Source organism: Nesoenas mayeri (assembly GCF_963082525.1).
Source record: "Nesoenas mayeri genome assembly, chromosome: 8".
NCBI classification, from domain to species: domain Eukaryota; kingdom Metazoa; phylum Chordata; class Aves; order Columbiformes; family Columbidae; genus Nesoenas; species Nesoenas mayeri.
The window spans coordinates 6,761,923-6,788,129 of record NC_137554.1 but is presented as its reverse complement, the minus strand read 5'-3'; the positions used below and the strand labels follow the sequence as shown (position 1 = coordinate 6,788,129).

Genomic DNA, 26,207 nt, shown 5'->3' with positions numbered 1-26,207 from the left:
TCATTCCAGTCGTCCTTGCTTAGCATCACCTATTGCTCCCCATACATCAAAGACAAACTCATCTGGAAATGCAAAGTCTCCAAGAGTTTCATCCAATGCCACTGCAAATTCATCTGGGTTTTTCTTGTCTCTTCCAGCTTCCACCATTGTTGCAGCTAAAAAGTAACAAAAGAAAATAATGTAATTATCATGAAAGTGACAGCTAGCATACGGGCAGAATGGTTTTTGAATGTCTATTTTCAAAACCAGGTAGCGTCATTTTAGGGAGATGTAAAACTTGCCTACTGAATTTAGGACTTGATATGAATTATGTACTTAAATGCCCCACACTCACTAAATTCCACTCCGATAAACAAGAGAGCTTCTTTGGAGTGTTCATTATATATTCTTCTGTTTGTTTGGCTAACGTTAGATTTTTAATTCAACAAACCTTCATTTTAATCTTATTTAATCATATCCTGTATTCATTACTGAAGGCACATGAAGCATGGGTCTACAAACAAGGTGTAACAAGACCCATGCCAGTTCATCACCAACTTCAGTGAGTTTGATATGAGCTTGCAGACCTAAGCCAGAAGATGAAAAGGCAAACCCAAATATTTTTCTCCTCTAAACAATGAAAAAAAAAATCTCAGCAAATCCAAGTTTAAAGTAGCCAAGGTTTTTCACAGAAAGCCAAAAGGCATGGGGTTTGAACATGGAAAACAACACACAGCCTGCATAATAGATACATGCAACCAAGCCAGTATGGGTTTGCTAGCGACAACACATTTTATGAGTTTAAATGTTTAAATGTCGAGTATGACCTGCATTTAGAAAGGACTAATGATAAATAGGCCTAGAGAAAAAACTTGAATAACCTATTTTAGGAAACAAGAATTCAAATATTAAGCCAACAAACCTGTTGTGTAAAATACAAAGAAAATTAAAATCTAGTTTGTTAGGTATCGGACACAGTATGTTTGCAACTGCCTGAAAGAAGTCGTGCTCTCAAGGAATTATCATATGACCTCAAAGAGATCTGCGTAATTTTTCAGTTTGATTTTATCTAATTTTACTTAACTTTAGCTTAATTTTTTAAACCCCAAAACCACCTCTTGTAGTAAAGAGACCAAAGCATTTATTGTGAGCCACATTATTCTTCTGCTTGGGTCTACAGTTTTTTCCGTACCATTCAAACTAAGGAGTAACTAATATTAGTGGATGAGTTTGCTTCAATTATTATTACATCCAGCTCTGAAAAGCAAACCTTTAACTTATAGCACCCTCAAGGCTGGGAAAGTTTGTGCTTATGCCACTAGAAAGTGAAAAAGATCCGAGTTATTTCTGGAAGTCTCAGCCAGATGGTTCAAATGGTACACAATAAACCGGAGCCACTTAAGACTAAGCACATCTTAGCACCTAGGAAAGTTAAAACAGAGATGTCTGGTACAACAGAGGTGGACTGTGATATCTTGTACATCCATGCTGTCCAGCATTTTCTTTTATTTAATACCCAAGTATCAGAATTTATCAAGTTTTAGACTTTAATTTGGAAGTGGCTACAGGGGGGTCACTGCTTAGGACTCAGTCCTTAGCTGCTGTGTTCATCCCTCACCACTAGCTGCTGCACAGTCTCTCAAATTCTAGGACAAATCGCAAGTCTATCCCAAACAACACCGGATGCTGGCAACCCAGAGTTATTAGAGCAAATAAAAACTCTAAGGGCTCAAACCTCTCTCGGTCATGGTACCCGCACCTCCCTGAAGGATGAAAAGTGCCAGCACAAGAGTTCCTCCTGGTTAAGCCAGGCCAGAAGAACTACTGGCAGCAGGCTATCACGGTTTGAGGGATGCAGAAGATTCTGTAAAACAGACTTAGCACAAACACCACTGCTGAATGCAGTTTGTTTTCTGAGCTGTATCTCTGCTCCACAGCATCTGTTCATATTCACAAGAAATGACGGTATTGTACAATAGATGAAACCCTCAAAGTCTGCTTCATTTTGTGACTACTTTACACATCTGCCTTAAACTGCAAGATGTCCTCCATCTTTTGTTATGCATCAAGTAGCCACCAGTTTCTGCATGAGCATATCAAATTCAGGTGTCACACTGAAGAATTTGATAGCTTCTTTGACTGAGAGAACTGGGTCTATTCAGCCTGGAGAAGAGAATGCTGAGAGGGGATCTTATCAATGCTTATAAATATCTCATGGGTGGGCGTCAAGAGGATGAACCAGACTCTTCTTCAGAGGTGCCCAATGACAGGATGAGGGGCAATGGGCACAGACTGAAACATAGGAAGTTCCACCTGAATATGACGAGAAACTTCTTTACTTTGAAGGTGCCAGAGCACTGGAACAGGCTGCCCAGAGAGGTTGTGGAGTCTCCTCTGGAGACATTCAAAACCTACCTGGACACCTTCCTGTGTGATGTGCTCTGGGTGAACCTGCTTTAGCAGGTGGGTTGGACTAGATGTCCCTTCCAACCCCAACCATTCTGTGATTCGGTGATTCTAGCCTTTTCTCAGAGGGACATTCAAGTGGAAAATATGTATTAAGGTGCCTGAGAAAGGGAAAGAAGTTCTGAAGCCACAGAAGGCCACCTGTACTGGGACCGTCTGCTGTCTACTGCATGCACCATTGTTGTATCACATGGCAAAATCTCTCTGATAAAAAGGAAAAGAAACCACCCTTTTCCTGAAGTTTTATTAAATGTATTTAATATCAATTTGTTGACCTGAATCTCAGCTCAAGTTTATTGACAGTTATGAACTTCTGGCAAACAGTTTGCTGTTATGCAAACTTGCAACAAGCTGTGAGCAAACTTGAGCCATATTCCACATTGTAGATGTCAACAACAGTAATTCTGAAGAAATTTGACGTTTTGGTTTTAACTACGTTCAGACGTGAGGCTCCAAAGAGAATCGCAGTGTGCCAAACTACACAAAGCACTCCAAGGAAAATTTACGTAAATCTTGACAAACAAACCACTGTGATCAAGACAGTTCAAGTGTAACTCAACTTCCTGGGCACCACTAGTGGTTCTCAAGGACTCTCAGGACCTACTTCCCTGCCAGAAGAAACTCTATCCCTGTTGCACTACTTGTTTCTATGTCCCCTGTGAAGGTCTTGGGACACTGACTCAGAGGAGTCTGGATGGGAAATAGGCGTTAAACAAAGGACTCTGTTCCTGACAAGCAGAAGACAAGTATTTGCCCTATCAATGCCACCCTATATCCCCTGACACCATGGCCTAAGAAGGTATTTGCTGAGGAGCAATCTTGAAGGTAATGAGGTGAAGGTTGTAACTTAAACTTCACAGATTTCTGCATATGAACCAGGATATGAAATTACTCTGTAGAGACACTGGGAAAGGGTTGGAAGGAGAAGAGCTGTGCAAGATGACGAGCAAACATAAGCAAATAAGAAAAAAAAAGGGAGTTTATGACCTTTGAAAGAAGGGCAGGCAACTCAGAAGGACCACATGGATGCCATGAGGTTATGCAGGGAGAAAATTAGAGGAGCCAAAGCCCGACTAGATCTTAACCTGGCTACTGCCATAACAGACAATAGAAATAAATAATGTGCCTATAAATAGATAAGCAACAAAAGGAGAATCTCCATCCTTTATTGGATATGGGCACAAACATAGTGACAGAGGACGAGGAAAAGGCTGAGGTCCTTAATGACTACTTTGCCTCAGTCTTTAATAGTAAGACCAGTTGTTCTCTGGGTACCCAGCCCCCCAAGCTGGAAGACAAGTGCTAGGGAATACCTCTCCCAAGTAACAAGTGATCGGAAAAGAGGAAACAGCCTCAACTGGCACCAGAGGAGGTTCAGATTGAACATTAGGAAAAATTCCTTCACAGAAAGGGTTGTCAGGCATTGCAACAGGCTGCCTAAGGAAGTGGTGGATTCACTATCCCTAGAGGTGTTTAAAAGACATGTAAATATGGTGCTGAGGGACACATGTAGCAGTGGACCTGGCAGTGCTAGGTAACGGTTAGACTTGATGATCATAAAGGTCTTTCCCAAGCTAAACTACTCTATGATTCCACATCTTGAAACAGTTACTTATCAACAGAGTGAGGATCTAGACAAGTGTTCCAGCAGAAAGAGTGAAAGCCAAGAATTTAGCCAGCTTTGAGATAAATTGGTCAGGATACATGAAAGAGCTATATGACAGACAGCAGCGATGAAACCAGATAACACAACACTATATCACAGTCCAGATGCCCTAGTTGAAAACTCAGAATTACACAGTAACCAACTCTGTCATTAAAAGAAAACGTTACTTCAAACATGATTTTCTTTAAAGGCTGAGCTTCCCAAATTGTAAAACAGAACCTTAAAAATAGTTTACTAGAGACTTACAAAACTTGAAAACAAAATCCACTAAACACAGACAATCAAGACAATTTTCAACCCAGTCAAGCAAGTCAGAATGTCACTGCTGCCCGACAGCAGAAGCCTCAAACAAGTGTTTTTATCTGTATTGGGCAACCGTAATCAGTGCTAGCAGGATATATTAAGGTACTGTATTTATTAAAGCACATTCCCCTTCTCAGACTCACCTGATGTAATGAAACACAGCTCTGTGGAAGGGTGTCCGTGCGGGGTGTTGGTGCTGGGCAGCCTGGTGCTGTCCTCTAGCGCCAGCAGCCCTGAACACCCACCTGCCCGATCCTCACACCCGAGCTGTGCCACTGACGTACACAAATGTGCAAAGCTGATCCCTACATCATTAGTTCCACGCATAAAGAAAAACCACAGCTGACCAGTGTTCTCTATTGCCCACTGTCCCTATTCCCATTTCCCCGAGCGTCGAACATGGACACGGATGGGATGGCATCCCCAGCCGCACAGCTGTGCACAACGTGACTGTTTACACAGTGACATTTGCAACGCCTAATTCCCAAGGCAAATCAGAAACAACTGATTGCCAAGGCATTTAGCAGATACTTGCCAACTTGAAGAAAACTTTACTGGTTCTCAGAGGGCGACAGTGCCGTGCCAAATCGCCTCCACTCCCCTCCCTTTCCCCCGCTGCTTCTTGTAACAGCTGCACAATAAGCGATTACAGGAATTTTATTCCAATAGAATATTTTTCCACACTCTAAATAGTCCCAATTGTTTTCAGATTTTTTTTTTTAATCTCACTTCAGGCAATGGTCATACCTGAGAAATTTTTATATAAAATGTGAGAAGTTCAGCACACTTAAAAGTGATGAAAGAAATTAGAAGATTTCTCACCTTTAAATGAGAAGTTCAGTATCAGGCTTCTCCAAATATGAACAAAGTAGTATGTTGGCTTGTTAAACCTACTCCCTTTAAAATCATTTCAAAGATCTTTCACAAAATCCTTATTTTCACTTTTGATAGACACACGCAGCACAAGCCATGAAAGCTACGATCTGCCTGCCATTGTTATTATCTACCTTACACAGCAGTTTTGCTATCTAGAGCCTATCTTGTAAATTCTAAAAACCTTTTTCAGAAGTCTCAACAAGAACTTCAGTGTTTATTTAGCTGTAATACTATCAGAAGCTTTTGACTTCATCAAAATGTAACAAATATTATGATTCTGTCCTTATATTTTAAAAGAGCTAAAACATACATTCAGTTCCCTTACAACATACGAGAAAATGAGGTGTGTCATTGCAGTTTCCAGTGTTTAACATTACTTGGGTTGAATTTAATGATAAATGTTGTCAGGTCTGGCACTCAAGGAACCATCAGAAATACGATTTCTTTTTGTTTCTTTACATTAAGTAATATTTCTTCTTGAAGTGGATAAGTTTTCTTGTTTAACCGGACCTGCTACTTTTTCCTTTTTCACCAAACTCCCTAATTGGGAGTAAGTGAACAGTCATAAATAACATACCCCAGAGGGTATACAATAAAACCCTTTGGGAAAGGAAATCTGGTGACAGAGGGAGCAGAAAACAAGAGACCTGGGGAGACTATCGCTTCAGTCAAAGCATTTCAAGATAAAAACAACTATCCAATATTGCTGGATGAACCAAGAGAAGAAGCCTGGGTGACAAAAAGTTTAAACTTGTTAGGACATATTGACTAGACAGAAAGTTTGAAAAATGAAGTCAAGAGCGGAGAAGTGGATTTGAAATTCTTTTAAATAGAAATGGAGAATATGCAAAGATATGTAATGTCTGACAATATGACAGGGAACAACAAAAAGGCAATAATCATCCAAATGTATAATACCAGAACAAAATATGAGCGGATGAAGAGCTAGCCAAAAGATGCTCAAACAGAAAGTTGGATGTGAAGCCCTTTTTGCCATCATTTTTCCATCAGTAGCATTCTGAGGTTGGATCCCATAGATTCAGGCTTCCTCCTGCTCAAGTACAGTCCATAACAATTCAAGCCCCACTGATTTAAAAAATAAGTGCCACCAGTATTTTTCACTAAGACTGTTTCCTGAGTCCCTCCCATTAATCAACTGTTCATTTTCCTTTACCAGAAAGTACTGACAGGATTTAAAATAACCTGAATTATCTCCTGATGGCACATTTATGTTTTAAAGAAGGCTGAAGTCAAGCCTTGGCCCAGTTTCTAACGTGCCATTTTATAATGGCTGAGTAATAAATTTCAAGAGCCAAGTGTCCCTTCTGCAGATTAAGTCCAGTTTTCAGTAAAATAAAGAGGTAAAAAGGTAAAAGTGCATTCAAAAGGCAGGTATGTAAATCTCAATGGCATTTAGATCTCTGCAACCCAAAACCTGTGCCAAAAAACAAAAAGTGCACGCATTTCGTTAAATTATTTCCAAGCATTTAGCTCCAACTTTGGGATTTGTGTGTGGATTTAGTCAGGCATTCTGGAAACTGTCAAGATACTTAACAATGCAAAAATTAAGGGCTTTATCTCATCTTTAATTCTGTCTGTAATTTTACATTATTTTTTCTTTCCTTTCTTTCTGGCTTCTGACTTAAAACTGGGGCACTTCTTTAGAATTCAATCACACCATGGAACTGTCATTTTAATGGAGATGAAAGAGCAATATTAACTGACATTCAAAGCTTCTGACAAACAGAACTGCATGGGAGTGAGCAATGATTGAGATCTTAATCACTTGTCGGCTGTCGCATTGTGATGACTTGCATTTTCAACTAATCTGCCTTGAGTAATGAGTGAAATTTCTAGCTGAGTGGTGATTGGCATTCTCTGAATGAATCCTTTCCTCATATTTCATTTTCATGGGTGGCTGATCACATCCAGCATATGAAAAACTGACATATGTTAATTGAAAAGATTTGTGACAGGTGATTAGCTCTCCTTTCCTGAAGAGTCCTGGAGCTGTTTAATTGCTTAAAATTGATCAAACTGGTTTTTTGTCATCACCCTTGGCCCTCAACTCTGAGATCTGAATCTTCTAAAATTACTTCAAAGGTGCGAACTAAAGCTACGTGAACCCTGTAGTCTTTGATTCCTGGGAGTTTCTCTTCTGTTTGGGAGGAAGAGAAGGAAGAGGTGAAGGGCAAAACAACCTTGTTGGGAAGAAGAGAGTGTCTTTGAGGACAAAGACCTCTTCCTTCTTTGAGCGTTCTCTTAAGGCATTCTTTGCAACTTTCTAAACTACATACTGAAAGATGAAGGATATTAGATCTTTTGGAAAAAATAAAAATCAAGGAATTCACAGGAAAATTCCACCAGGTGCTTGGCAATCAGCTCAGCCATATGTCCTGAAAGCTGAACTCCCCAGTCAACTATACAAGAGTGATCCTGTTATGGTACGGAGAGTCAAAAACACAGGGAACACCTTGTGTTCCTTCGCTTCCTTGTGTGAGAGCAGAGCACACCTCAGCATTCCAAGAAACTGTGCCCTAGCCTAGGATCAAAGGGTTCTGGGCTGCAGACATCAAAACCAGAACACCTTTAGCCACTTATGCCTGTAGGGCGCAGGGACCTTGGAGGTGACCTGCAAGGACAGGAGCCTCCAGAGCCCGACTCCAGCCAAGACTGCAACAGGCAACAGCTGCGGGACAGAAACAGCTCCCAGAGGAACGGCTGGCACAGGACTCCAGAGCTTTGAAGCCTGAGCCAGAGACCGACCAAGCAGCAGGGGCTGCAGGAGAGGGACAGGCCATGGGATCCTCCCAAAGCTAAACAGAGGGTCAGCACCACACGTGGCTCCTGGGAGCATATTTCACAGCAGGGGCAACACATATTGCGGTTGCTAGGAACAGAATTTTGGAGAATTTTTAGTTTTCTGGGAATTTCAAAGTTTAGATATTAGCTACAAAACAGAATTCACAAGTTTTTGGCAGCTTCGCTCTCTCTTGTATGCCAGGAGGCCCACCTCTACCTTAGGCAGGGGGACAAATAATATTTTACCTATAATTTTTCCTGTGAGAAAACTAGTAGAAGCCGCTGATCAGATGATTGCCTGCTGGAGCAGTCAAGGCCAGGGAGGATTTTCACAGAATCCCAGAATGTCAGGGGTTGGAAAGGCCCTGGAAAGCTCATCCAGTGCAATCCCCCCATGGAGCAGGAACACCCAGATGAGGTTACACAGGAAGGTGTCCAGGCGGGTTGGAATGTCTGCACAGAAGGAGACTCCACAACCTCCCTGGGCAGCCTGGGCCAGGCTCTGCCACCCTCACTGGGAAGAAGTTTCTTCTCAAATTTAAGTGGAACCTCCTGTGTTCCAGTTTGAACCCATCACCCCTTGTCCTATCACTGGTTGTCACCGAGAAGAGCCTGGCTCCATCCTCCTGACACTCACCCTTTATATATCTGTAAACTTTAATGAGGTCACCCCTCAGTGTCATCTTTTCCAAACTAAAGAAACCCAGCTCCCTCAGCCTTTTGGCTATTCAGATAATCTATTTTTCTCATTTCTTGGTGCTGCCTGTCCAACCCTCCTGCTTTGCCCTTAGCATCTCTCCAGACCCATTTTCTCTTCTCCTTTGCCTCCCCAACTTCTCTCTCATAAGAGCTTTCTTTTCAAGATCACTTTCCGTTTAGCTTATCCTTTCCTAATTCTTGGATGACTTTTTCCGATATTACCATAACAATAAATACCTCCTTCTTTGCCTGAGATCGTATGAGGACTACACCCAGCCACAGCTGCTACAGCGGCACTTCTTACCCAGCCAGACTGCAGCTCCTCCCCAAACAGAAGTTGCTACTTAGTTGTTGTCAGATTAACAGAGAGAAACAACAGCTGCAAGGACGTTTGGTGCAGTTTTAAGGAAATGATGATGCTGGGGTTGAATAGCTTCTTTCACTATAAATTGCTGATTGTGATAGCTAGTAAATATTCTGGGAAATTTCCCATGTTCTTCAGAAAACACACTTTAGAGAATTCAATACATTTGTACAATTACTCTGTCAGTTCCCTTGCTAAATAGTTGCCCTTTCACTGATGAAGATCTTGGATTCAAACTTCAGTGATCAGCTTTGATGTGTCTAAGCCAAGTGGCAAAAGAGCAAAAGAGTAAATAGACATGCTTACCCTTAACAATCCTTAAATGTGGTACATACAAGCTCCGCTACAAAATACATGCCCGAAAAAATACAGTGATGACAGTTAATGGCAAACAACTAAATAATTCACACAATAGTGTATAGATAATGTGCAGGAAGAATAGAGGATTAATTAATCACATCATAAGGTTTGTAGTGAGGGATTATTTTATCAGAGACATACATTTGCAGAAATGCAGGCAAGTTTTTGAGACTGCATGCTGAACAAATTTTGCTTTGCTTATATCCAGAAACGAAGGTACTCAATACATTTTAGACTATAGAAAATGAGAAATCATTTAATCTTGTAGTAATGTAGCTGTTAAAAACTCACCTAATTCAATATCTCTTATCCCCATGTACGTTTCAAGAAGCTCATCCACTTTTTTAATGGCTTTTTCTTCAATTTCAGTTGGCTTTGTTGAAATAAAGGGAGAAAAAGAACGAAAGTATGATTATATCCATGCAGATTTTAAAATAACCAGCAATTCACCACTGATTATCCCTGCTCCCATCCTACCTAGACTTACAAAACCTGCAAGTAAAACACCCTATTCCACTTTTTGTGCCTCTTATCAAAAGCCTGAGCCTTCCTCCACACAGCTCTCACGTTCAAACTGAACAGGAGCCTTACATCTCCTGACAGATGCTCATCAAATCATCATCATTTTTAGAGGAACTCAGAATAAATAACAATTCTTCTTCCAAACCCTAATCCTGGTTTTACAACTCTTAAACCAGCCCAGTGCACTTTGCAGTGTCAGAAACAGAACCAACTCTTCAACTGTCGCCCAGCTTTTTTCCCTGCTTCCCTCTTTTCCACACTCCTTGGTGTAATCTACCTTAAATTCATCCATATAATCTATGATATCTAAGCACAGGCTCTCTGTTTCCAGATTCCTCAGCCCCATCCTATCCCTGCAAGTCTTCAGCTGCATAGAAGCATTTCTCCCCGCAAAAGGCAGTTTTCTTCTTAAGTCCCATGAGTTTTGTAACATCCAGATTTTTCCTTCCTACTTTACCTTATCAGCCATGGGGAAGGATAAATCAGGTGCTAGATGACTAAACTATGGAAGGGCCCAAACATAACCATACCATTTCCTCCACAGTAGCAGGGCCCTTGGTTCTCAACCGAAGTGTTTCTCTCCCTCTGGAGATTTTAGCTTCTGGCAGAGTTCCACCTTTGGACCTTGGTTCCAGCTTTTCTAAAGACAAAACAAAGGACAACAAAAAGAAAACCAAACAAAACTAAGTATATGCTACATCAGAATATGATGTATCTGCTTTGGTTATCACAGTATCACAGTATGTTTGGGGTTGGAAGGGACCTCAAAAGATCATCTAGTCCAATCCCCCCATGGAGCAGGAATGCCTAGGTGAGGTTGCACAGGAACATGTCCAGGTGGGTTGGAATGTCTGCACAGAAGGAGACTCCACAACCCCCCTGGGCAGCCTGTTCCAGGCTCTGCCACCCTCACTGAGAAGAAGTTTCTTCTCAAATTTAAGTGGAACCTCTTGTGTTCCAGCTTGATCCCATTACCCCTTGTCCTATCATTGTTTGCCGCCAAGAAGAGCCTGGCTCCACAGGCACTTTGTATAATTTTATTTCCCTATTCTACAGGAAAATAGAAGTATTTATTACTTACTATTAGATATCAGCTGAAGTCGTCAGCCAAATGTTGATTTATCCTGGTCTTTACAGGCAGATTACGTAGCAGGGTTAGCACTGCAACATTTCACTGGTGCAGCGGTGCAGACACGACTGCAGCGCAGGTGGTGATGGGCCACATTGAGTTGAGCCAGCAGCTGGATTACCAGCTGCTACACAGGCAAAATGTCCTTGAGTAGACCTGCAGGAGTTTTTCCCCTGGTTTCACCCATGTCATGATTTCACACTTGATAAATCACTACACCAAGAACATCTGGATTTAGCCAAAGTCTTCTTTACCTCAATTCAAGCTTTCCTTCTTTAACCCTAGGTAAGGGCACCCTAGTTAGTAAAAGTACTATAGAATCATTTAAGATTTGGCTGTCTTTTTCTAGGACATAATTTTACATTCAAGTGCCTTGCTTTAATTTACTTACCGTCATGGGAGTTACATAGTTAATTTGGAAAGTGCTAGAAGAGAGGAGATAATTTTGCAGAACTGTTTTAAACTGTGCTGTTTTCACAACCAGATTATTTCCCCTCTTAACAGCAGGCCCTTATAATAAAATGTCCTTGAAAGCAAGGCCTTAACATGCCATCTTCATTTTACCCAGGTAGATTTATGCTCATCGTTCTCCCACAAGGAGTCAAAAACTCAGATTATTTTGCTGAACAAGTCTTGAAAAATAAGTTTTGATTGTGTTTATTTTACCAGATAGATATGGCACAGTCTATTACATATATACTTAGGATCGACAGTTATCCTTCATCTTTTCATTGCTTCGAGAACAGTTTAAAACATCCTTAAGATTGTCATCAGTTCTGCTAGACTTGTTTGAAAAAGTCGTTCCTGATAAAACATACATCTTTTTCTAGTTCTGTCACCATGATTTAACATAACCTTTATTTGCAATATTTCAAACAAAAGCTCTCTGGCCACCGCAAAAATTATATTTCATGCTCACATAATTTAAATTTATAGTTTGTGTTATGCTGCTTTTATTTTCTATTAATTTTTCATCCATTTGGAGAGGACTAGCTTGTGACTGGTAAGGACCAATCTTATTCAGACAAGTCTTTAATTCTGTGCTGCAAGTCCTGCCTAGAATAACTGAGGCAGCCTGTGTGCACATGATCGAGAGATATCCAACCAGTAAATGATATTTATTTCACACAGATACCAATATCTTATTCCTACACCCCCACAAACTTGTGTTGAAACTTGCAGGAATTCAGCACCTACTTGTCCAGCAGGATCTAGCTCGTTCGCCATCTCCTCAGGGGCTTTCTCAGCACGCTGCACCTTAAACACTATCAAATAAACTTGCGCCTAAAGCCTAACTGCACCTAAGGCAGGATATTCTAACCTATTGGGCAATGTAACTTGTAAATTAATTTGTGTAGGGTAAAAAATTAACATGCATCTTGTAAAAATCTGTCTAAAAAGCTCTGATTGCTTCTTAATTCAATGTCAGATTAAAGGCATTAGCAGGTTTCCTTCTCTACATCACAGGCAGACTCAAAAGTATCTTAATCACCTGAGTAAAGTAATTACTATTAAATAATGGCTGAAGAAATCAATCAAGTGCTGATTTACCCTGGTCTTTAGAAACAGACCATGTAACACATTTTGTATTGAATGCAAATTCTAGACCGCTATTTAAAAGGTATTCCCATATTACTAATTGCAATGCTTTGCATATGTAATGCTACTTTAGCATAATATATAACACACACACACATTTACTTAACAGGAGTATCAACTTAAAACCAAATGCATTAGGGATTAGCTCATAACCCGTATTTACAGAAACACAAAAGGCAAAAAGAAACCTTCCAATTTCTCTCATTTTCCATTTCTGCTGCTATTCTGACACCAAGTGTCAGGACTGGTATATGACAGCAGTTGTAAACTACTAATAGAAAAAAAGAGAGATCTGAAAAACAAACATCTCAAACTATTGCCGCTGTGGTGAAAATGGTGATTTTTAACTTGCTGTTAGTGCGGCCATGCGTGAGGAGTCATAAACACTTATAATTTAGAAGTATTTTGAAGTTTTTATTACAGAAAAATGCTACATGGTTTGAGGGATATAAAAAAATGAAGGAATAAAAATGAAAACTCAGTTTTTTGGTTTTTGGTTTTTTTTAGTGTACCACATGGATAAAATTAATATACATAAGGATTAGCAGTAGGTATGCATTCCTCCTATATAGGTATCACTTCCTCATAGTGTGCAGGTTGTAGGTAGAGACAGAGCTTTGCCATAGTGCTTTCTTCCAGTTCTGAGTGTACCTGCTGTATGACCAGAGATCCACCAAATGTTGGGGAGGGCAGACGGGGGTTTCTGCAGCACCTTCTGCATCTGAGAGTCCTGTCCCAAAAAGAGGGCTCAGAAATGGAGAACTCTGGCATACAGCTGGACAGGGATTATGTATCAATAAAGGAAAAGAGGAGGTGCAAGGATCAGCACATTAGTGAAGCGATCCGTGCTTTAAAACTGGGTCTATGAGAGAATTTCTGTTCTTATTTTGCATCATCTCGTGACAGCAAAGGAATCAAGCGACTGAGACTCAGGGTGAGGCAGCGCACACCAGGATGACTGCTGGAGAAGGCAAGGGAGAAGAAAATCCATTCACGAATTTCCCACTTCAAAATAAATATATATCTATATAAATATATATAGAGAGAGATATCTAGATATCTATATATATATCTCTCTATATAAATATATATATCTAGATATCTAGGTATATAGATATCTAGATATCTCTCTATATATATAGATATAAATATATATATCTAGATATCTAGATATCTAGATATATATATAGATATAAATATATATATCTAGATATCTAGAGATATATATATCTAGATATCTATATATCTAGATCTATAGATATCTAGATATATATATAAATATCTATATATCTAGATATATAGATATATAGATATATATATAGATATATATAGAGATATATAGATATCTATATAAATATAGATATCTAGATATATAGATATCTAGATATATAGATATCTAGATATATAGATACCTAGATATATAGATATCTAGATATATAGATACCTAGATATATAGATATATATACTTTTTTGGTATCAGTTATGTTACACTGAGTGGATACCTGGCTGCAATCTGAAAACAAACTTCTAATGCCATGTTGGGATTTCAATATCCAGTGAATAAGGTAGACAGTCAGGTTACTCACCAAATGCTTTCATAGGCTCTATCAGCTCCAGCTTCAACATCTGACCTTTCTCCAGATCTTTTAGCATTTTGGCAACCTCATAATGCCGTCGATCTGCCACATTTTTTCCATTTATAGTCTCTATGTGGTCACCCACACAGATCATTTTGGTTTGGTCCATAAGGCTACCCTCTTTGATTCGCTAGTATTAAAAAACAAACAAACAACAAAAAAAAACAACACAGGATTAGAAATCTTCCTTTTGGTAAAGAGGTGACACCACAGGGTTTCAAGAATGTCAGTTGACAACATCAATAGGATTGAGTTTATTATACCAGTAGTGCATTTCGCCTGTAAGATTTTCATAAAATGTATTTTGTAAAGGTTTATTTTTCAAAATATCTTAATATAAAATCAATGGGGGAAAACAAAAATATACTTCAGAAATTAGGCTTCTGAATAAGCTAAACTTTTGTGCTTTAAAACCAAACATGAATGTGTCAGTAATGTTAATGTTTAATTGAGTTGGGGGTTATTATTTTGATTTAATAGCTTGACAAGCATAGGGACAGAACTTTTCTCTTTTCAAGTATGGTCCAGGGACATGAAAATAATATGTGTGATATACTAAATAGTGACATACTATAAAGGGTTAAGACCCATCTATAGTGATAAAACTTTACCATTTTTCTTATCAAGCTATACAGATGAATATTAAAGTGTTTCCTCTGAAACACAGAAAAATAAATCATTTTATATGCTATCTCATGGAATGCAAATGGTTTAAAAGTCATTAAATATAACAGAAGTTAGTATTAATAATTTTGGGGAAGCAGAATTTGAAAAATGGGAAAAAAACCCCCTAATCTTTAAAATATGTCAATGATTTATCAAGACAATTAAAAGACACCTCAAATTTCAGTGATTCTGTTTATTGTTGTCATATTTGTCTATCATGTGCCTACGTCATGTAAGCTGTTAGCCTATTTAATAGAGAAGTTATGACACAGAATATCTTGTATTTTGTAGAGGTATGGATTTCATTCTAATATCTTCCTGAATACGGTTCTTTTCAATAACAAGTGATGCTCAGGCTAACTTTGAGCGAGATAACAGTGAGACAGGGGAGACAAACATATCACCACCTACTCCTCTAACACCTTGCCTAGCTGCAGAACTATCTCAGAAACCTGCTCCTAGTTGATGTGGGCACATCTGAGCCCACACAAGCGCCTCCATCTGAGAGAGTCAGTGGGAAGTGTGACAGTGCTCAGTGTCCTACAACACACTGCAACGATTTTTAGCTTCAAGCTGAATTTAACTCTTTCTAGCACTTTTTCCTTTAACCTAGCCTCAAACAATAAAGAAGCCTTATGGTTAAGGTATCATACACGTGCCAGAAATTGGGTCCCCAATGTGTTTCTGGTATCAGGTGCACGGATTCAGAAGCGTGCCCACCAGATTTCAATTAATGTTTAGTCTACATGTTGAATTCATTACCATTTAGCTTTGCTTCTTCACTTGGATTCTAACACAAAAACTCTTTAAGCAATATTCACTGGCTGTATCATTTGTGCCAATATCAAAGATTTTATGACTTAGTTTCTATCTTCCCTTCAAGTTAATTGACCAGAGACAGTCAAGCTACGTTGTCACAGCAATTAAGATGCAACTGATATGCCTGTATTTCAAGTGCTCTACAGACCATTTAGAAGCAAAGATCTGTTTCCTACACAATGCCTAAAATTAATTGCGCCACCCTATTTTATAATGTCTCCTTATAAACCAGTCAGTCGTGCTTCAAGTTCTACTGTCATTCTTTGAATGGCTGATTTCATAATGCATCTCCCCATTTGGCCACGTACCCAGAAAACACATTTGTGAAAGTAGAATGACATTGGGTTTCATTCTTAGTAATGGAAAAGAAATATTTAGATTTCATAGGAGAAGAACCTGCAGTTCAGAATGTCAGGTTTAAAAACCATTCAGGTTATATATCAAACCTAGAAACTGTTTTGTTTTTCAAAATGCAATAAAATTACTATAGCCTGTAACAGCTTTCAACTCAAAGACAGGAAAAATTTATATTAATTGTTAAGTAATAATGAAACATAGTAACAATTTTTCAAGGCAAGTAAATATGTAAACAAAAATAATTCTATCAAACTATAGAGACAGTCACTGTTTAGTCATTACCTAGAGAACCAAGTATTAAAAAGATGCAGCTTTTACATTTGCATATGTATTTTCTATGCTGCTTTTAAAAATCCATTAGCTAAATCTGCAGCAGCAGCAAAGCGAGCTCCCAGAACCTCCTTTAAACTGATGCATTCCCACAATGACTGCACCATTTTCATTATCCTGCTTATTAGACCAGTACAAGGACAATGACATATTTGTTCAGACAAGTTTTATACAATTTACTGGAAACCACAGCTTGTCTTGCTAATGTGGCGAGGGTTTTCCAGTCTGCTCCAGTTACGCGGTGTGACGGCTGTTCTCTCCATCCATGTTACCAACAACACACAGAGAGTGTAACACCGTGCAGTGCTGCACACTTGAACTTTAATCACTGAAGGTTTCAATGCCTTCTTTTCAAATGCCACATAAGCAGCAGCGTGACTGAATGTTACCGGCTGCATAGATGCTACCACTAGAAATTCAGAGTTCTGTGTCTCTAAACATAAAAATAAGGCAATGATTTTGTCAAACTGCTTACTGAGGCTTCCAATGCATCTCAACTTTCTCAAGCGTTATGTCAATCACATTTTTTCACAACAAAGCAAGCCTATTTCTAAACCACGTCTTATTTTATATCCGTGGTAGCTAAGGAATGAAGAGAGAGTACAACCTCTCCATATAAGCTCTGTTTACACTAGCAATGAGAACAGCAATTGAGACAGCAGTAACCAAAGATAATTGCCAATGCCTCACTAATAATGAATAATTTGAGTAGATTAAAGCAAAACATCTAAAAATGGCAGAAAATGTGACTAAGGTTCCTAATGTCTAGCGAGATGGGTAGCATCATTTCTCTACTTGTCTCAAAACATACTATCTGGAGGTCATATAGAAGCGGAGGAGGAAAGCAATTATGGTTAATATATTGTCCGTGTTACTGCCCATGATTGTTACTCAGGTTAATTGTGCTAAATTATGTTAATCCATATCTTTAGCACCTTTTAATTGATCCTACCCATCTAAAATAACAACACTGAAAAGCTGAGAAAGCACTGTACTTGCACCTATTCTTATACAGCACAAAGGCTGCCCTGTGAACTGTCAAGTGCTGAAAGAACTTGATCTCGTTATCACATGAGTGACATAAGTTCTATAAGCAGCTAATCAATGACATCAGAAAATCACTTTAAAAACAAAAAGAGGGGGCAGATGCAAGCAGTATCTAACACCTACCACCTCAAGGTAGCTGATACACGTTACAGAAGCAATGAATAAATGAACTGATTTTGAATGACACGCACTACAGAAATAGCTGAACTAATTTTGAACGATGTACCTAAGAAAAGCAACTTTATTTTTTACTTATCATATATATGATAATAAAAGATTTTACAGTTCTAAAGGATCATTAAAATAATAACTAAACTGTGAGAGCAACAGAAGCTTCTATAGAACAAAGTATTTCACGGGCGATTAAATTTACCTTTATAAACGCACAGCCAGTTCCATTGTCTGTAATGGTAAGCCCAAGCACATCATCAGTTTTAAGAATTTCCACTTCTTTTCGTTGTCCTTTTACGTGGGCAAATATGAAATCTTCAAGGCCAATTTGTGCACCCAGGAGCTTGTCCATATCAGCTTTATGAGTGTTCAAAGTGCAAAACATGATCTGTGCAGGAGGAAAGCAAACACATTAAGTTTAATGGTATATTAAGTTCAGTGAGCTCGACAGGAAGAAAAAAGGAGAGCGTAGTTCTGGCCTCTGCAACAGATCCATAGCTGAAATCCATCCACGCACACGACGGGAAGCATCAACAGCTCAAACTCTGCAGATAAGAGCTGGCAGGGAGCAAAGGAGAGAATCTGTGTGAGCAGCCTCACACGGCCTGTCCCAGCACACCAGCTCCAACACAGGCGCCTCAAGCTGGAACAGAACAGCTTGTTCTGGAGGGCAGAGCGAGCAAACCCAAGAGCCACAACCACCTTTCGCTTCATCATTCACCCAACTCGAATTCCGCAGGATTCAAACATCATTAGGGACATTGCAGGGGGGCTGGACTAGATGACCTTTAAAGGTCCCTTCCGATGCAAACTATTCTATGAAAGCAGTTTCATGAAGAAAAGGGGAGTTCATCAAAACAAAAATGTCACGAGATGGGATAAAATGTTTTACATTCCTCCATGCATTCCACTATTGGCTCAGAGGACATTCTCTCATGCAACACTGCTTAGTTCCCTACCCTTCCTCCAGCATAAGCAGGTGTCATCTCTGTTCAAGCTTATTAAAAGCCAATTTTTCTTCATTAATCAGCCTTTCTGAGGGATTTCCCTTCAGCACTGGGTGTTAAGCACTCGTTTTTGTCCCTACACTTATACTAGTGGTTCTTTAACAGGGAGATTTATCATCCTGGGCATGGGCAGGATGAGACTAACCCAGCTGTACCGCTCATGGCAGAGACAACCCTTTTGCTCACCGTGGTGCTGCACGGAGGAATTTGGCCAGTCCAGGCAGTCTTTGGGCTTTCTGCTTCTTGAGTACAAGCCGTACCAAACAGCCCGGGCAAAACAAAAGAAAACAACTCAATGTCCCTGCTCACAGTCAGAGTAACCACCGCTGTACTGGGGGTGTGAGGGAGGACTCACAGCCGCCTCCTGGGCAGCAGCCAAAACAGAAACTTGTAGAAACCTTGAAATCTCCTTCAGCGAGGCAAAGAACACCCCTGAAGACCATCTTTCACACACAACTGCAAGCAAGGGGAGAGGAGGAGCCTTGCCATCCCATTTGGTCCTCCAGCACAGGTGGTAAAGCCACAGCTACAAACCATCAGAGAAAGGCTCTGCCACTAGCAGGACACACATGGGCTCTGGCTGGGAGACACATCTCTACCGCACCAGAACACTCCAAATGCCTTTTCTTTCCTTCTGGCATCCATGGATGACAGCAGAAAAATCGAAGGGAAAGTCACCAACCTATTCAAATCTATTCCAGGTCAAACGAAGGGTGAATGTTTTTCCTATCTATTTCAGAGAGAGCATTTCCAGTTTCTGAAGCTTTCTAGAACTTTGATTCTGTAACTATGGGTGTTTTGGTTTTAAAGACTGCAAGTTTAGTAGTGAGGTGGTGTTTCTTCATGAGAAAGGTCTTATTCATATTTGTTTATTGTTTTGGTTTTTTTAAAAAGACAACCAAACAAACCATAACAAACCAAAACTACAACAGCCCTGCTTCAAAGGCTAATTGCTTATCTCATATGATCCATCAAACATCCACTGCAATCTAATCAATCTAATGCCTCACTTTAACAATGAGAGTGGTAACATCACACCCTTAACAGACATTAGTTGTATTCTCTCAGGTAATGCAAAGCTTTTCAGTTAACCAATACTCAAGCAGAAACATCACCTAGAGAAATACAGCTGGTTTTAAGTAGAAAATTAATTTTTATTTTATAAATAACAATCATCAGCACTGTTTTTAACCGAGAAGGTTCCATTCAAACAGACTATACAAAGTTCACTTATATGCTTTCAGCTCTCTCTCAAGCTACGTGATAACTTGGCCAGATTACAGCTGCAACTCAGTTCTTACAATGAACAAGCACTATGTCTTTGCATTTTAGACATCAGCATCCTTCATCTGACCTTGTCAAACAGACAATCATCTAGTAACTACTGTCACACCTTTGAATAGATAAAATTGGCAACTGAGAAGAAATGTGATATTTAGAAACTTGATCCAGAGTTTCTCTTTTTAGACCTTCATCTGGCTGGCATTCCTACTACAGCCTATAAGTCTGCAGAATTTTCAGTGAGTCAGTTCTGTGCTAACCACAAGAGCATCAGCCAGTCAAAAATAAAACTTAAATCATTCTTCATCCTCTTTAGTGAACAACTGCTTTTTCTCAGAACAGATACATGCAGAGAGTAATGTACTAAAGATGTATCTACACAGGATGATATACAGTTACACCGGCTATCAGTTACAGCACAGCTTTATTTGAATATGACTGAGACCTGCCAATTCAAAAATGATATTTTTTTGGTAGATTTTACAGAGGTTTAATATAGGTACCTAAACACAGCTTTATGCTTAAACAACAGCAACTATAGTACACCTTCCATTCACTCAAAGTGTGGTATGTTTTTAGTAGTAATTTTCTTACCCAGAAACAAAGCAAGAAAAAAATTCAATGTGCAATTTTCATTGTTAAGTCTTTTCTCTCCCCTCTTACCCTCAACCTTCATATGTATTTCATCTTTAAGTCGGCATATCGGTGCTGTGACATTTCATGCCAACTTTAGCAAGATTTTATAAATGATAACTGTTATATAAGTCACAAAGTATCCAGGATACCTCCTTCACTGTGAGAGTGATCTTGTGCGGCATGCAGAATGAGGGAATTACATTTGGCTGGCAGGGACTGGGGGCTTATGCACAACCTTATAAAACAGACTTGTCAGATACAATTATTAACAGATTATTCCTGGCCTCGGTATTTTCAATAAGAAGAGACAATATTAGCCAATAAAAATAGGGTTACGCTGGGTGTTATATAAAAAACCCCCTTGTATTAGCTAAGAGAAAGAGGGTTACACTATGTGTTACATAAAGTATATATGCAGTGCCATATTGCATATCCTATACACTAGTTACATTCTCATCCTATGTATTAAGCCTACACCTCGAAAAGAATTCAAAAATAAGTTGACTGATGGATGGCACACTCAGAAGCATTTAAAAGTGCTTTTAAAATCAGTAGATCTCAGAAAACTTTACAGAGGAGATAATAACCACTTTTTTCTATTAAAGAGGTGGGGAAATGGAAATTCTGCTTCTGAGCAAGATGTAACACCAACTGACATATTTCCCTATATAGGTAGACGTTATTATATCAAGAAATCATTAATGTATTTTCTAGGCACCTTACTTTATCCTCCCTGAAGAAAATGTGGGAGCTGTGACCACCTGCAGCAACAGGCAGAGTAACAAAGTTCTAGTGTGCTTTTGGTACCCTATCAGGAACATAACTTTGCCTCCCCAAATATGCTCAAAGTACAATAAAGTAAACATTCAGTGTTTTATTGTTCCCTTTTTTTAAAGCTAGAATGTGCAAGAATTGCAGTGTATGGTCTTCCATACAGCTTTAAAGTATCTGAAAAACGGACCATTAACACAGCAAGCATCATATGGGCGTGAAATTTAAGCGCTGCTTAGGGGAAGGGCAAAGCAAACAATAGTTGCCATAGGGCTGGGAGGAGGCGGCTTGTAGGGAGTGTTTTAAGTTTGTTCATTTAAAGTCTCCAATCTGCAGAGATTGCGAACGTTTCAGCAGATAAGCGTGTACTTTAAAACTTCAAACAGTTTGGTGATGAGGATCAAATACTCGTGCAAAAGTTGAATGCAGCACAGCCTCACAGTATAGTCGACATGAGGAGGCAAAGCCCATGGAGCAACAGCCCAGACACAAGCTCAGCAGCTGAACTGAGAGAGGGAGCTGCGTTTCTGCCCTTGGTGCTGCTGAAAGGTCTCCCTTTCCCTGTGTTCCCCTTACGAAGCCAAATTCCTTCCACAGTGAAAGAACCGCAAGCTCCATGGACTCTCGGGCAGACACACCCGCTGAGCATTCAACTTACTTCACCAGCCCCACCATAGTTCACCTTCCAAAGCAAGCACAATAATCAAAAGTGTAAATTATGAGTACACAAACTGAAAGTCCATATAGCTTCTGTGGCTGACCATTCCCTCCTCATCTGATCAAGAAATCGCCCTGCTACTGTTGGACTTTAATTTGCACATTCCCAGTGCCCGATTAGCTACTTTGAAGGCTTTAAAGCCCTACCATGTGCTCTCACAGGAGCACACCACCCCCAAACGCTTAAACAGACCCACATTGTCCTTTGGTCTGTGCTCATTTATCATACAGGCTGCACTTAGCACATTCACCCTTACAGGGAACATAACAGTCCCTGCTGCATTCATTCCCTGATAGCTGCAGTGGAGTAGTAATCCTAAATGGCCAAGACCATACCCAAATACTTTTCCTTCTTCATCTTCTGTTGGAAAAATGAGGGAGATATTTGTGTTATTTATGCAAGCAGAAACATACACATGACTGTGGATGGCGTTAGCTAAGAATAGCATCTATTTATATATATTTTTAGCTCTGTGCTTCCTTGTTGAAACCCTGTCGAAAAAAACCCAAAGTTTAAAGTCAAGAACAATGCAATCTATCTCAAACAGCATTAATACTAAAGATACAGGCAACCCCTTGCTAGAAGCCATCTTCACTCCTCCCTGTGGAAAGAACATTCAGTTTGGACCCAGAGAAGAAGAAATGCTGGTCACGGTAACAGCAGAGAGGGAGGCAGAAATGCGGGCTGAACATCAAGTTCAAAAGGGATAACTAAGATTTATATTCACCTTGGAAGATGGATGAAGAACAAAATACCTAGACAAGAAAAGCTGTGTACAGGAAAAGCCTCAGAAAGTATCCATCACAGATACCCAGCAAACATCACAGGAGGGGAGGAGCGTCCCCTTCAAAGCTCTACCTGTTTTGTCTGTCCCCATCCTACCCTACTCACGATCCAGGTCTGCACAGAAGTTTTTGTCAGCGTCTGTCCAACAAATGCTGTGTTCTGTACAAGGCTTGCTCTGTCACTGTTGGCAGTCAATCATAGACCCTGGAAAGGATTCTCCAGCAGAAGCTAAACTCAGCGGGTCCTGTGAGATGTGATACGAAGAAATGAGGTGCTGTAACCATGCGGAATCAAAAGGAGAAGTGACAGACTACAAGTACAGCTCATCTGGAACTGTACTGAAACACTGAAGTAGGAATATATCCAAGAATACATACCCTTGCCTACACTGCAGTAAACTCACATATCATATTAAAGGCATTCACTTCCGTAATAGCTCACCAAACGTTCGCTACACTGAGCTCTTCCTCACCCGCCCCCTATTTTCCACCTACAGGGCAGAGATCTCTGTGATAGTACCTGTTTCCAACGGCATTCAGGTATCACGCTGCTCACAGGATTCAGGATAGCTGGGTCACAGAAACCTTTCTGGCCAGATAGATAACACCTACACATGGCATTTGAGTACCTTGCTATCTTTCAGTTTGCTGAGGCGTAGCTTCTGGCATTTTTCTTTACACCAAACTGTCTGTCCAAAAGCAGTTTTAATTAATAGATAATACCATTTTAAATGTCTAGCCTTTCATTACTTCCAGGAAGCTCAGCACTTGCTAATAAATTCATTCTTTCATGGCACCCCCCGCTGTCACTCATCTATCCCATTTTATCTTGTCCATCCAAAATACTGTTGCAAGACTCTCAGATTCAGGTTCTTCACTCTGTTGTGCCACCTGTACACCAGGAAATGTTTTTAATCGCTGTTTTCATTTTGTACAACTTAGTTTCTTAATGCCAACTGAATTTCTTGAGTAGAAGATCTTAAGTTCAGTGCCTGCAGCAACAATTCTCTGTCCACTTTTAGCAACAAACCCCATTTAAGAAACCAAACAAAACCCAAGCACCACAACAAAAACCCCAAAGAAAAACAAATAGGAATGAGACAGTAAATAGAAAAAAAGAAAAGAAGAAAGAAATTTCTCTAGTTTGCCCAAGGCTGGTTATTGATGCCAATGAAACGTGGTGCTTCCTCTAAAACCTTTGGAGTGTCAGATTATACATGTAGCAGGAGAAATGGGAGCACACCATTCACATACAACTGAATTTCCTGGTGAACGCTGTTCTTTCTCAAGTCAGCGGAGCCATAAGATCAGTAACAAAAGTTCAACGGTGAAAGGAAGAAAACTAAAACAGAAGATAACCTGGCAACTGCAAGAATTTGAGAGTACGAGGTATAACTGGAGGCAGAGCAGAACAAAAGGGGAACAGCAGCTCAGTATGGAGAGAAAACAGAGAAGCAGAAGGTCAGAAAGCAGCTGGGAAGGTCTGGGACATAAGTGCATTGGCTGGCAACGGTACTGGTACTTCTTAATTGTAATACTTAATGCAACAGTGACTGGTTAAACTGTATTCACCGCCACGGCCACTTTTACAGTTTGCAATGCTGCCAGGCAGGGCCACAGCAGACTCAGAACAAAGTCTGTGCTAAAAGTCTTAATTACTTTAAAAGAGCCAGCTACAAATAAGAAAAAAAGGGAAAGCTGTATAGCGACACACAGGCATAATGAAATGTTAGCACTTTGTTTCAATTTGCCTCTCAGAGGTTAAGGTTCACAGCACCAACCACGGAGGAAGAACTTGATATGGCCACTGCCTTTTAACTGGGAGAAAACAATACATTTGCAAACACAAATGAATCATTATCCAAACAATGTTTTAAACTTGGCTCGGGAAAAAAAAAAAGGCAGCGGAGTTAAGAGAAAAATTATGTTACGGATTGAAATACCTTCAATTAAACAGTGGGCCTTTTAAAAGTAATTAACTTCCAAAGCAGAAAGCTTTCCAAACATCACATTCAGTTGGAATTCTAAATGTAGTCAGATTTAAAGCATTTATACCCCCCATTGCCTTCACTTTTGAGTGTTTAACCTCATGGATCCATTGATTTTTTATTATTATTGTATTTTAAACTGTATCGAGTCACTACAGTTAATAATTCCTGCACTGCAAATAATTATTCCGCTCAACCGCAATACAAATGGTTTGACCCGGTGCTGAACAGTTGTGTTGAACAGCGGGCCGGCAACAGGTTAACCAAGACACTGGAGATGTTTTGGCTAAAAGGACAACTGTTTTTTCTGCGTAAAACTTAAATGCGGTTACGCTTCTATCTTTTCCCGTATGGCAAAAGGATTTTTTCCCCCCGGAAAATACCCACGTCCACAAAACTTGGCAAAACCGCGTCCACCGGCCGCTCAGCCCAGAGCCGCCCCCACCTCCGTCCCTCGCCTGCCGGGGCCGCTCCGGGAGCCGCCGCGCCGGTGCGGGCGGGCCGGCCGTACCTCGGCGGGGTCGATGCCGAACGCCTCGGCGATCTTGTTGTAGAGCTCCCGGGCGCTGCCGAACCCCTCCACGCGGCCCGTGGGGCTGCCGTGCGCCAGCTGCGTGTGGAACTGCAGCCGCGACGCGCTCGCTGCCGGCGCTGGGGCCGCGGGGGCCGGGGCCGTCGCTTCGCTCTCCACCAGCTTGGAGGTCTCCTTGGACTTGTGCTTCTTCTTGTTCCTCAGCCCCAGCGGCATCTTCCGCGCCTGGAGCGGGCTCCTGCCGCCGCCCGCTGCCCGCGCTGGACTCTGCCCCCGGCGCCGCCCCGGCCCCGCACGGCCATGCCGCCAGGTGAGGCCCGGGGCCGCCGGCCGCCCCGCCCCGCAGCCGGCCCCGCTGGAAGGCGGCGGAAGGCGCGGGAGCTGCCTGGGGCGCCTCCTCTTCTCCCCGCTCCCCGGGCAGCCGGGGGGGCACCGGGGCTCGGCCCCGCCGCTGTCCCGTCCCCCGCTTCAGCCTCGGCCGCTGGGGGGTCGTGCCCCGCAGCCCATTGAGGCCACAACCAGCCGTAACTAAAGCGGCACAACACGGACTTGGGACAGAAGTGACTTCATATAAACAAATACATAATCCCCCCTGTCCGTGATGCTGGCTAGGAAGGGTCTGATTGTGGGTTTTTTGTTTGTTTGTTTTTTATCTTTTTCATAAATGGAAGCCAAGAGCACTCTGAACTAGGCTGCA

General features: G+C 40.7%; 1 protein-coding gene across 1 annotated transcript; it reads right to left on the bottom strand.

Annotated features, from left to right (window-relative positions):
• GIPC2 (GIPC PDZ domain containing family member 2) lies at positions 1-25,828 on the bottom strand (the record flags this gene model as incomplete). Its single annotated transcript, XM_080348734.1, has 6 exons — positions 25,490-25,828; positions 17,995-18,180; positions 14,352-14,532; positions 10,568-10,677; positions 9,807-9,888; positions 1-155 (listed from the first exon to the last, which is right to left on the bottom strand). The coding sequence occupies exons 1-6, from the start codon at positions 25,724-25,726 to the stop codon at positions 1-3; spliced, it is 951 nt and encodes a 316-aa protein (XP_080204860.1). The 5' UTR covers positions 25,727-25,828.
• Between the last annotated feature and the right edge of the window lie 379 nt (positions 25,829-26,207).